Genomic DNA, 14284 nt, shown 5'->3' on the forward strand with positions numbered 1-14284 from the left:
TTTTTAAAATCTTTTTGCTTCTTAAATGTTTGAACTGGATATAATAAAAGAATGATGAAGGAATTAACTGAAGGAGGAGGTTGGTAAAATGTCGTTGGAGGTTTGGTGTTGTTGCAAGTGTTTAATTTTATCTGCTATGATTTTGGCATGATGAAGTTTTAGTTGTTGATTTTTCCTTTCATTAATTCTGGATGTAATTCTATTCATTTGTTTTAAATATGGCTGTATATAAAAGGTTTGATATACTTCCCGCTTCCGAGTTTATGTGAAGGTTGAATTCAAAAGATTGATCTTCATTTAAAAGTCGGGCTGAATATGCGTTTAACTAAGAATCATAAATTTAAAAGCTTTGTTGCTTTCATTTAGGGTCTGAAGACCTGGCTTTGCACCGTTAGCCCTGTTTGAAACATTTTGCTACTTTAGAACCTCGGCTTTGGTTTTTGTGCTCACGATTATATAAAATTTATTATAATTTCATCAATTATCTTCTTCTGTTAATACTTTATTTTTGAAAATCTTTCAAACTGTTTAAGTTGTGATTTAGTTTTTTCCTTTGAATATTCAAATTTTTAATTTTGCTTTATTTGAGAAATTATTCTATTCATGATATTTCAAAAATTTCATTTTTTATTAATATGGATAATAATAATTATTCATATCATCCACCGTTATATTGTTATTATCATATTTTGGAAGATATGCTTTTAAATCCATAATAAATCAAAGAAAAATTTTATTAAATACTAAATCCAGCAATTAAAATTTTTAAATCTACGTTATCCATTTATATAAAAATAAAATCAATGTTTTAAGGGTGCCCACCTCTTTGAAATTCATAGTATTCAAAACCATTATTTACATATTGAATCCCACATTAACGGTTCCTTCTTCGAAACCGGGTATCAAATTGCGTTGGCGTTGTTGTTCTGCTGTTGATTGCTGTGATGGATTTAAAAAATTCGTTGTGGGTTGATTATTTGGAATCTGAAGTTAAAACCATTTGGTATAAATCGATTTGGTTCCTTTTTCTCTTCTGTGGCATTTTCATATAAAAATAAAATATTCAAATTGTATTAAATAAAATGCATACAAGCATCCATTTCACAACATACAGCCTTAGTGTGTGCTTCCTGTTTTAATGCAAGTCTACCGATTGTTAAGCGAGTCATTGACCCATTTTTAAAGGTTGTAAATTAATATTCTGACATCGAAAATAACTATCATTTATTATATCCAAATATTTTTTAGGTGTTAATTGCTTATTTTGTCTAAACTAAACCAACCCTTCATTTTGTTGCCAATCTTTTTAAAATCACTTCCATCAATGAACCCGGAATGGATTTTATAACACTTAGACATAAAGCAACCATTGTTATCACCTTGTTTCTCAATTGCTAAACCCCAATAATTTTTTTCTTCATGTGCTTTTTTCATTCAGCTTTTTATTCTTAATTTAGTTTTCAATTTTCTCATCAAAACAGAAGAAATCAAATGGTGCGAATTTTGAAAATGTTTTTATCATAAAATTGTATCGGGTAACAATTGCTTGAAATCTTGAGTGTTAGGAAGATTGGGTCGCCAGCGATTGCCCCCAATAAGATGAATCAGTATCACCTTTCAATGAAAATGAAAACGATTAACATCCATGCATTTTATACATAAAATCATAAATTGAAAACCAAATACCAGTATTTTTGCGTTATCTTAAAGTGAAGAATGCCTCTTGTAAACATGTATCACATCTATAAAATCTATTCTTTAAGCATCACTTTTGAATGTATTCTTCAACCTATTCTCTTATTGTTTTTAAACTTATTTTGACATACATGCAACGCGTGCCCTGTGCATCATTATTTTTAGTCTTGCGGAATTTTGTGTAATTCAATGCATCGAACCATAGATCCATTAAGTGAAATCTTCAAAATACTTTTTCCTTTATTTCCTTCTAATTCAGCCTTTGTCTTTCGTTCATAAATTTTTGTTCGGGGCCCCCCAAAAAATTCATTAAAACAAGTGTTTTTCGTAAATGTTAAAATTGATCTGAAATGTCATCGATTGATAAAATGAAATCTGTCGATAGATACCAAAGATATAGAAGAAAATGGAATTGATATTGGTTTTGTGTTGATGCTAACTGAGTTAATTTTTCCTGTTTCTGGTCAACTTGGTAGATTGTTGATTCATTTAAATTATACATAAAACTGCAATTGTTTGTTCATCTGTGATAATATCTAAGATTTTCTTATTTTCGCGTAAAAGTTATTGTAATCATTAATGTAATTTTTTCATCAATGTGACCCTTTACTTCAGCCACGAATAAGTTATTTTTCTTCTTAATTATTCCCAGTGCTTTTTGCTCTTTGTTGCTGTATCACAAATGATTAACACCATTCAATCTTTCCCGGCATAATACATTTATGTCAAATTGAATGAAATCATGAGGATAGATGAAAATGAGAAGGATATTAATGAATTAAAGTCAACACCAACGAAATGAGTCATATGTGGGAAGTGTCTCATTTTGATTACAAGTTTTTAGTTTCTGGACTATATGAAAGTTTGATAGATGTTGCTGATTCCTTTAAGGATTTACTCTATGTGAACATTTGATAAACCACCGTAATTCCAATTACGGAAAGTGAAAGCTTCAACTGAATCTAAAGTCATGGTAAATTATTTAATGCATATTTCTTAAAATTGATTCTTAACGTTGAACATTCTTCATCTTATTTGAATTTCACGACATTGCAATAACAACACATAACTGACAATTTTCTTTTAGTAGGTGGTTTTTCATTATCGATTCTATCAATGTTGGTTTTTATTATGCATATGTAAAAACGCTTTACCACACCATTTTGCCATTTAGTTGAAAGTATTAAATCGTGGATAGTATTGAAAATCATCCATGAAACATATTTTAGTACCCCTTTCTGGCTTTCATCTTGTTTCTTATATGGATTCAATTATTTTCCATACTTTTTCGTTGTTAATCAAAATTGATGTCTAATCTCTTCCTCAGGATATTTCATTAGGATTTAAAGTCTTATATGCTAAAGCGTTAACGAATCATTGAAGCATTTCGATGATAAAAGAAAGATTTGGAAGCATATCATTTATAAACAAATGTTTCTTCAATAATGTATCAATTGGTCAAGATATATATCAACATCTATTGCAATAATGAATAAAAATTTCTAATCTATTCTTAAAGTTTTACGCATCATGAGATATATTTGATAATACTATCTGATATAGCTTTCTTGAGTTTAATGCTGAATAAAATGAATCTTTCGTGAATGGTTTCCACTTATATAATTCTTCTTCGTTAATTCTCCCAGTGATGAATTGATAGGGAAAAGGATTTAAACACGTGATTAATGTTCCGAAATCTTGAGTGAATTGGTCTAATGTCCCACCCGCTATATATTTCTGATGTCAATAAATCTCATTCATAGGACAGTTTGTTCTTTACAATGATTTGCTTAAATTGTGAAAGATGAACCCAGCATTGATTTATTTTCCATTTCTGCAGTGTTTAAAATCACGAAGAATTAAATTTAATCAAACTTTCCCGAATAAAACCTATGATAGTCACTTATTGAATTCTCATCTAGGGAAGTTCTTAAATGCTTCCTTCTGTTTTCATTTAATGTATGGGACTCATTTAATTCTTCATATTGTTCAATATTTGATTTAGCAACTAATGAACAGGTTGAAAATAAAAACTCAATCCAATCAGAAATTAAACAGAATCACTCGCGAAGTTAAGCAAATTCCTCGTATATGGTTTATATCATTAATTTAACCGTTATGATACCATGAATAGTTTAAGTAAGGTTCAAAGTTGCACACTCAGAAAGTTGTAAATTCTTCTTTTAGTTCTCTATGTCGAAGTCAAAAGTAATATAATTATCTTGACGGTTGATAATATTTCCTGCAAATTATGAGTAATAACCACTGATATATCTTCTGTTTCGGAATATGTGGTGCATATGGTTGCTGATGTCTTTTGCAACTGAACGTTCTTGAATTAATCTTCCATTTATTTTCTTACATTTCTCACAATGCTTTAAAAATCTTCTTGGTTTTCCTTTTCTGGAATCATCACGGATAGAGAATAAACTTCTCTTTACAATATGGACAACTTCTATTAGCCGGTGAGTGCTTCAACGTTGTTATTCTGTCAAGCGTGAAGTTTCCACATGGACTCGTGTTAATAAAATATTTATGTTTCAAATTCTGGATCTATCATTATTGATTCCACTAAGGAAAGTCTACGTATTATGTCCACGTCTTCTGGTTGAGGATCACAATAATAGAAAATCAATATTAACATTTAACATTCTCGCTAATCTCTCACTTTTGATGATTGAAATGTCAAACCCTTTCATATGCATCTATTGCTTCATTTAAAAACTTCTACGAGTTTAGATTACCCATCAGATTGTTATAGAAGCGTTAAATAACCTATCTACCTTGCTGCTTCTAATTTGATTATCATTCATTTAGCCGTTTCGTTTTTGTTCATTATGTAGAATAAAAATTAAAAAATAAATAAAAATAAGTTTATTTTTAAAGCCATAAAAGAATTAAGAACACATAATTTTTTATCATCTGCGACGTGACGAATACATTAATTTACTCAAGAATGGTACCCTGATACATTAAATCTAATTCCTGTCTTATTTAATTTCACAACTTTGAAAAGGAATGTATGAATAGCTATAAAATGATGAGATGATGTTTATGGTTGCTTCCATCTGAAATTAAATGATAATTATTAATGTTATAAGTTTCATAATCCTTTTATATTCTTAATAACGAATGTATAAGACCTTTCCACCTCGTCTTCCTTCGGTTTGCTGTTCTTTCATATGAACATTATGGTATCTTCAATAATGAACCACAATCCACACAAATTTTATATGTCAAGGGTTTCTTTTGATATTTATCAATAAATCAAAAACTTTAGCAAACCTGTGGATTTATTTTAAATAATAATTGTAAGTTAAATATCATGATCTTCTTTCTTAATCGTAGCAAGTCACGTTTTAAAGAGCTTTTTTGAATTTTTCGGAATCTAAAAGGTGGTGAAAGTAGGATACAAGGGTATTCTTCATTATCAATTAAATTGTAACTTAGTTTACGAATTAAATAGTACCTTCTTCTGAAAGTGAAAGTGTTTCGTCTATTCACCATCTAATAAATTTTTGTGTTGATTCTAGACATAATTTTTATATCATTTCTTTCATGAGATTTCTGAACTGCCGGATTCTTAAGCTGGGATATTCATTTAAACCCTCTACTTCATTTTCATTGTATTTTTCAACTTCTCTTAATTCCTTTAATTTTTCATCTATTTCATCTCTTATTTTTCAGTGCTTTCAATTTCAGTTCGTATTCAATCATCATCTTTAATTTGTTTCTTCATAATATTCAGGAAAACATCAGGTTCTTTAGGTTTCTTCCTTTTAGATGTGGGATATAAGAAATGTTTATAACATCATCTTATTCATTTTTCCATCATAATCAAACTCATTTTAAAAAAACTCCGCGAATTTTGTGACAAATTTCTTAAATAATATTTTACTAACTCATAACCCGCCTCCTCTAATATATCCTTTATTTTCTCATTTGTGAATCCTAATTTTTAACGTTGTTAGTTTGGACGCTCATTTCATACAAAATAAAAATAAATTATTCAAAAATGTAAACATGAATTTTTAAATTTATTTTTTTATTTTTTTATTTCATTATTATGAATCTTTTATTCATGAAAACAATGTTTAATTAATCGGCGGAATATCTACATTTCATCTATATATAGCTTCTTTTTATAAAAGATAAAAATAAATTATTTTCTAATTTCTTTTACTTCTCTTCGAACAGAGTGGGGGACAAACTCGCCCATTGTCACTTTTTCATTAAACCTTAAACTTCGTAATTTCATTATTTTTAATTAACCTTATTTCTTTCCCAATTCCTGATTTATTTTATTCACTACTATTAAAAGTCACATTTTAATAAAAATATAATTAATTTATTTATTAGCATTTTTTACTATACTGCTAAAAAAAATTAATTATAATAAATTAAATGTTATTTAATTCAAATGTTTCTTTTTGCAATAAATTTTTTAATGTTGAGTAAACAAGTTGGGATCAAGTGTATCATTTTTCAGGACCCTTTCTGAACAGGCTTTCAAGCATACTGATGTCATTTCGACTTTTTTAAATTGTGTCATTTCTTCGAAATCTCTTTGTGACTTTTTTGATAACTTTAACACTTCTCTCTGAATTCCAGACCTTTAAGTTTTGCAACTTAATCAGGAATGAAGGAAACAACACTGGAATATAACTCGATGACAAGTTCATCGAGTCGAAGATTTGGGTGTAACACCACTTGTATGTTGGCCGGATTACCATTGTGTCAAATTTTTTCTCGAAATTTAACTTTAAAATTACTAATAAGATCATGAATATAGCAATATATGTTTTAACCACTTATATTTTGGTTGACACCACTGTAATGTGACCGAGATACCATTGTGTTCAATTTTTTTCTGAAATTAACTATTAAAACTAAGTAAGATTCTGAGATATAGCAATATATTGTTTAAACCAACTTATATTTTTGGTTGTACACCACTTTGATGTGCCGGATACCATAGTGTTGTCAAATTTTTTCTTTGAAATTTAACTTTAAAAGTACTAATGTAAGATCATGGAGATATAGGCAATATATGTTGTTAAACTAACTTTATATTTTGGTTGTACACCACTTGTATGGCCGGATACCATTGTGTCAAATTTTTTCTGAAATTAACTTAAAATTACTAATAAGATCATTTTTTTTGCATTTAAATATTAATGCCAATATGGTTTCTTTTATTTTATTTCATTTATGAAGCAAATCAGAATACCCAAAAAACTCCACTCCATAAGCGTTCATTTGCTAAATTAAAAAAGTGACAATGGGCTAGTCTTGTCCCTTTCTCCTCTCGTGACATACAGATTTAAAGAATTCAAACTTTTACCATAATCTCCTAAATTGTTTTCTTATCTTATGTTTTCCATTCATTATATGAAAACTGTATAAACTTTTATCTTTATTCGTGCCAATCTTTCATCACTTCCAATATATTTATATCCTTCAATTTTTGATTTATTATAGGTTTTCATATTCATTAACGTTTAATAATTTCACAGTCTTCCTTTTTAAATAAATGTTTTATTATTTCAGGGATTAACAATTCTATAATATTGCTTCCCTGTAAATCAAAAAAAAAAAGGTAGTGGGGCTCCAGGCACCTTCGTGCCCTCTAGCCCTGAGATGTTTAGTATAAATGAAGTTTTTTATTTGGAGGCTTCCAGGCGCGTTGCGCCTCTAGCCCGAAGATGTTTAGTATAAATGAAGTTTTTATTGGAAATTGTTAGTTCTTCTGGGTCAAAAACATTATATAATGTTTCACTTTTCACAATTATATTATGTTTTCATGCTATTGTACACTTTTCTGTCACGTTTTCAGAAAAAACATATTTTATATTATATATAAAGAATGTTACAAAAAACCCCCACCGTTACCTTACTTGGAAATAAGAGGTAGATTCAAAGAATTCTATTGAGAGACTTAAGAACTACCGAATGGTCTAAACATTTGTAGAGCTTGTTCGGTGAAGTTTACTATATATCCCATCTGTCATACAATATTTCAGACTCAAAGATTATTTATGCAATGGACTTCGACAAACGTATATGAACCGGCGTCTCAAACAATACCAGAACACAAACAATAAATATTACAAGAGTTAAAAGAAAAGATACCTATAGGTAAGATGGAACGTTATACCCATTAGATAAGAAAAATATTGTCGAGAAGAGTTTTGAAAAAAGCAGAATATATAGACTGCGATAAAGTATATCTCGCTAGACTATTATATAGTGTTCTATAAGAGTTCAATCGACATTGAAACCACTTATGTCAAACGTTTTATATCTTAAACTATAACAAATGTTTCAAAGAGGGACATAGAAAATATTATAGGGTATAGAGGTTGTGAGATGTCATTGACAGAGTTGTTATGAAAAATATAAAGACAAGGAAAATGTTTTCTTTATAAGTGAGACCACGCCGTTTCTAGTAACACATGACGAATTTTCAATACCAAGTAGACTGACTTTGACGAGACTCTTAGAAACTTTAGACGTTTATACATAACACATCCATTGTTTTACTCTTTACCATACGCGATAAAAAGTGGTTTGGACAACCGTTATTGAAGATGTATGAGGACAATTACTTGACTAATGAATTTAGATAGACAAGTAAGAATATGAGAGAGGTTCCTATAAACCGGAGAAAAGTGTCATAACAAAGAAATTTTATTGTAAGTGAAATGTTGGTTTGAAATAGGACTACTTGTTTTAGGTTTTTTCCATTGTTCATTTATTATTTGACGTGGCAGAAAAGTACAGAGAATATGAATGAAACCAATGTCTGACAATGTTCAGCATATGTACTCGAAGAGATATTTTTATCTAATATAAAATGGACGCCACAGACTTAAGCGAATGTCACAGAACACCGGAACAACCAAACCCAGAGAAATATTCCAAAAATGAAGTTAGAATACAAACTGCAATGGCCAATTGAACTATGGTCAAGTGCCAACAGGTGGTACAAAATGCAAACTAGCCATGTCAAAATGACGCTGCGGATAGGTTTGCACACCATGGTATGCAAAATATGAGATGGAAAGATTTATACCAACACCTGAAGTGGGATATTAAACAACTTCTATGCAGATGACGCGAACACAGGAGTTGACCCAGAATATGTTTTCTACCAAGGAGGAGAAACAGAATGATGAAGCTCCAGTTTAAAGAATGCTATGGAACTCAAACAGAAACGTAGAAGACTAGGTCGGACATTAGATTTTTACATATAGTAAAAATCTGGGTTTCTTCAGAGTATTGAAACGTTCTATTCGAAATGTTGGAAATAGAGGTATATGATATGGAATAAAAATCTGTCGAGGGGAAAAGGAAGAATTGGAACGGAGTCAAAAATATTGGTAAAAAGATAGGGTCAGTTCGTTTGTAATTATATCCTAAAGACCTACAGAAAAGTGTTATTACAAGCAGCCTGAACCTGCACCAGCCAGTCTAGTTGGCAACCAAATCCAACACTCCTCAACGCTATTAAAATTATTATTTTTACTCGTTCGATAGTAGTTGGTATATGAAACTAAGTTCTAAGTAAAACGCCATGGTACTAATGGAATATTCTTTCTTCTTCCATCTGTAGTAAACCATACTTGAAAGTCTGAAATACTTCCACTGGTCGGTTCTATAACTTTGTAGGTTTTTCGTAATCATTTGACCAAGCATAAAAAGAGTTTGTGCGCGCACAGAAAAAGAAAGCGAGAACATAGGAAGCCTGGTGCGAAACATTTTGACATATGTTCCATTAGGTTTCGAACTTCATAAGTGCCGGGGTACTGGAATGCGTGGCAGCTGATTTATAACATCCTCAAAATCCATACCATGCCTAAGTTGTTCTATATTTTGTAGAATATAAGCGTTTTTCCAAGGTCTTCTATTTTATTGATTTTAACAGTTGCATTTTTCCTGTCAAATAAATCGAGATGGTATCTCCCTCCGTCATGTTATACTGGTTTGCATATTCGAGATAGATATCGTTTATTGTTTCTTGAAAAAGCCTTGAAAGATGTTGTTTCTAAGTTTTACAAGCAAATATACTTGTAATACAGATGAGAGTTTCCTGTTCAAATGTTCTCATACGTTTTTCGTTGTTTATAGTATCGCGAACTCAAAAACCGGGACCGTAAATGGGAAACCAATGTATGGCTTCTGAAATGAACTCTTCATTCTACGAAAGCCAATTACTTTTGTGACGGATGGGTCTCTAGCCATCTTAATCGGTAGTCAAAAACGAACTTAGCCCTTCATCTTGTTACGGTCTCTGTCTCAAACTTTGACCGACATTCGTAAAAAGTTCATCTAAATGGTTAGTGTAGGCAACTCTGAATTTTCCTTTTCTATTGGAAAGCATAATTTATCTAGAATAAAAATGTCACAAGAATTAAGCTGTCCTAGAGAGAAAACAACACAGACCGACAACTCATTATGACAAGCTCTAAAAATAAGAACACAAACAAACTTTTTCAAACTATTCTAAGATATCTGAGTCAATTGAAAGAAGGAAAACTTAAACTGACATTAAACCCAAATGACAAGATGAGTTTCTGTTTCAAGACAATAAGAACCATACTGTTGTATAAATCCAACAAAAGGAACTCTTAAACAGAAAGACCTATAAATGAAACTTCCTTTGAAGAGCAGATGTTGACAACAAAGCTGACAAACAGTATGTACGACGATGCAAATAGCAAAAGAAGAAGAAAGAAGCAGATGCAATGCTATATGCAAACAAAAGAATACTTCATCGCTGAAACTAGCAGACAAAACTATATGTTGACAATAAAATGTCAAGTGAAGTGACAAGAGCTGACAAAGAATATTCTAAAAAGACTCATATACATCCTACATCTGAAATATACAAGAGCTTAAACGTAGACCTTGAAACAGAAAGCGGATAAGGAATATGTGTGACATAGTAGCAGGGTGATACGTTATGAAGAAAGGCAGAATAAGGAATAGTGACTGAAAAAGAAAACGAAATGAAGAAAGGGTTGACTGGTACCATGAATGCGGACATCGAAGATTTTAAAATTAAAGCCGATACAGATGGTGTTCAGGGATGTTTAGACCTTAAAGCAGATAAAACATATGTGCTAGTGGTTAAAACGAACATGATGCTATGAGTAAGACAAAAGCAAATAAAAATATGTAGTGACTAGAGCAAATACAATAAACATATTTGTTAGAGAACGTAGGCTGATAAAACTATTGAGGAACGTAGTAGTTAGAGAAGAAACGAGTAAACATTGTCAATGAATATAGCAAATTTATTGAACAACAAATCTTGAACTATTCACAGGTTTAACTTGGTTTATGCGACTACGAAGAGAAACAATATTTTAGATGAGAGTTTATGTCTCCATAGGAGAAATAAAGTATACGGTAAACACTGCATTCCGAAATATATAATGACAAAATGTGAAGCAACCAAAACAGAGACGTGTCAACACATAGTTAAAGATCCATAAGAAAAACTTCAACTTAACACTTATATGGCTTATATGACGCAAGAACACAGACCAAATAACATTTCTAAGTTTTGAATGGAAAAGAGATAGTCGACGAGGTTTGATTCCCAGTCCAAACATATTCAAGGAAACAGTATGGAAGTAAAACGATTTCTTTAAAATCACGCTGACACGTCGCAAAGCAAACATAGATTAGTTATAGATTATAAAGAGTACGAATCAATAAACAGCGAGATCAGTGTTGGACATAGAAGCATAGAGAATAAATGGATTGGATGTCCAGCTTACATGACAAAAGTAAAGGATAGATTTGAAATCGCACAACCAGCCTGAATATTAGAATTATTAAGACATCCATATAATACCATATGTGATTTTACCCGTAGGCATCATCATGAACAGAGTGCTCAGAAGTTGGTGGTGCAGGAGACAAACATACATCGAGCGTTATGTAGTAGTGAAACTGCTTCAAACAAACGGCGAACAAAGATATCGATGCCACAAAGTGATTCTGTACACATCTAAATGGAAACAGTCAATAGGTTCAACAGGATATAAACACTTTCTCCAGATCAAGATTGTTAGTCACATTTTCAACGAACTCAGAACTGGATATGAATTGAAGTCAATTGAACCCCACTACAACTTACAGAGGAAATCGCACTACCATGAATTTTCCAAGTGAGACTTAGCATTTCACTTCTTTAGCATATTCCGTCAGGAGTTGTCTTATATTTGTTCAGAGAACTGCTTTGAAAGTAATACCACCTTTGAACTTTGACAAGTTTGAAACGAGGTCTGACAATAGTGGTTTATCTTCTGCTTGCAGTCTGTACATTTTGCCATGTTGCCTAAAACTTCAATAATATTCTCTTGTATACTTTCTTCTATTTTTTAACCGAACACGAATGTTTTGAGTACCTGTCGGTATTGTCTGTTGTCTATAGTCATAGTATTTTCATATGGGTCGCGTATAGGTATTTCTATTTTACTTTGTCTCCTTTCTGAGTTTGAAGCCGGCATTGCTTTCTTGTTTGTCTGCTTTTGACTAAATTAGTTAAATATAGTAGTCTTTCTCTAAGTCAGCGTTGTTTTTCATTTCTTCGGGGGAGTGGTTTCCCACCAACCTTTTTGTTTACGGCTATTGTAAAATATTTAAAACTGTCTCATCTTTGCCATGAGAATGTCTTGTTATAGCTTGTCGTCATATGACATTTCATTGCTCTCACCACCTTTGTTGGTGTTTAAAGTCTCTTAACATTTTATACACAACCGTCATGCCACCCAAGAGCAGGAAATGGTTTTGGTCGACAAATGAATATGTGTTAACATTTTTGAACGCAAGATAGTTTTTAATCAACGTCTGATTTGAAGAACTTTTCAAGTCAGATGTCAGTTGTTGTTGATGGTATTTGTCAACGAATATGTCAAAGCGCTAGATACATCTAAAAATAGCTTTTGGACCCATAATGGTATGGCCTTCACAGGTATCTTGTGTTTTGACCGACTAAATATTAGGCCGAGTTAGGTGGTGCCATCGCGTTCTACTGCTCGAATAGTTTCCAAGATTATCCTAAAACAAAGCATTTGGTGTTGAACTAAGATTTTTAGCCACTGAGTGCTTTCTTTTGTCGCTTAAAGAAACAAGCGGTTCCTTGTTTGGATTCGTCATTTTTTAACCGCCATAGAAATGTGTTTTATTTGGCGCATTAGCAGGAGTACGCATCTAGATTTTTTCCCCAGTGGAAGCAATAGCAGAGGTGTATTTGAGTTGGAAGAAAGATTTTGAGTTACATTAGGTATACTAAAGAGAAGTCAAGCACAACCCTATTATACAAACTGTAACAAGAAAGGTTGGGCATGTAGCACGGATGCAGGCAAAATCTTATTTCCAAATCCTGACAAGAGGAAAAAGATTCAAGGATGGATGGACAATGTAGGAAGAACAAGCAGGAAACTATTATAACAAAGCAATGACTACTATACGCAGCAGGAACACTATATGGACCAATGTGAAAAGATCTTTAACAGAGGATATAACCATGCACAACAAGTGGGTAAACAAACAACCGAACCTCAACCGCCTCAAACACGTGGGAATGTAAAGTTTTTTACTGGAGGATGAAATGAACAATACAGCATTGAGACACAATAAGTTCAAGATGGATGTCGCGCGTCCAGCAGAGCACGACACCAAACGTGTTTTGTTCAAGTTCTATCCTATCACCTCAGGAAGTTTTAGACCGACTTAAAAATACCTAAACACACCAGTTGAAAACAAAACGCAAACTTAAAATTTTTGTACTGAGATGAAATGGACCGCGAGAAGTGATGAAACGTAGATTTGACACACACAACAAAAAAGTTCAGAGACGCATTATGTCCAAAACCTTGTCAACAGAACTTACAGATGGAAGATGAAAAATCAATAATAGAAAGTGCCAGGTTCTGGAAATACAAACTCTAACTCTACAAAGGTCACTTTTCATAAAAATGGAACGGCAAGTATTCTCAAAAAAGAAACAGACTCTCACAAATAAAAAATTGAAGTCTAAGGAGCTTCGAGGAGCAACAGATGGAAAAGTCTTACTTCACTGACCACAGTTTCAATTATAGAACATCTCATTGGACTTCTGAGAGTCGAAATATTCTAAACTTTACAACAAACACAAAAGTTGAAAGGAAACAAAAACAAATGCATATGATAATTTATGAAGATGTTGACCGACACAATGTTGGCCAGAGTGAATTAAAGTCGAGAGGAACCGGAAAAAGTTGACGAAAAACAGAAGAAGAAGGAAACGCAAAAAAACTGAAGATAAACCAAAAACCAAAAGTTTAGTATGTAAACTAAACCAAGTCAACCTTCTTATTAGACTGGTATGGTTGGCCGCTCAAAGACTTATGCAGCTAGGCGTGGTTATTAAAGTAAAGAGAAAATATTTTTTTTATTTATATGAAATGACCCTATGTTAGAAGAGTGGAGAAACTGTGTTAAATGCAAGAGATTATGGCATACCATTTAAATAGAAGATGGTTTGTAAGAAATTAAAGTTAGAGGATAGACTTTATGTCTATCTGAAAATTGT

At 31.8% G+C, this 14284-nt stretch overlaps 1 protein-coding gene across 1 annotated transcript, besides 1 other annotated feature; it reads left to right on the forward strand.

Moving 5' to 3' along the window:
* Positions 1-5891: 5891 nt before the first annotated feature.
* Positions 5892-7000: a mobile genetic element.
* Positions 7001-11589: 4589 nt separating this feature from the next.
* TVAGG3_0379160 (uncharacterized protein) lies at positions 11590-11880 on the forward strand (the record flags this gene model as incomplete). The annotated part of the gene is made up of 1 exon (XM_051232038.1): positions 11590-11880. The coding sequence occupies one exon, from the start codon at positions 11590-11592 to the stop codon at positions 11878-11880; it is 291 nt and encodes a 96-aa protein (XP_051101768.1).
* Between the last annotated feature and the right edge of the window lie 2404 nt (positions 11881-14284).

Source organism: Trichomonas vaginalis, chromosome V, assembly GCF_026262505.1.
Source record: "Trichomonas vaginalis G3 chromosome V, whole genome shotgun sequence".
NCBI classification, from domain to species: domain Eukaryota; phylum Parabasalia; order Trichomonadida; family Trichomonadidae; genus Trichomonas; species Trichomonas vaginalis.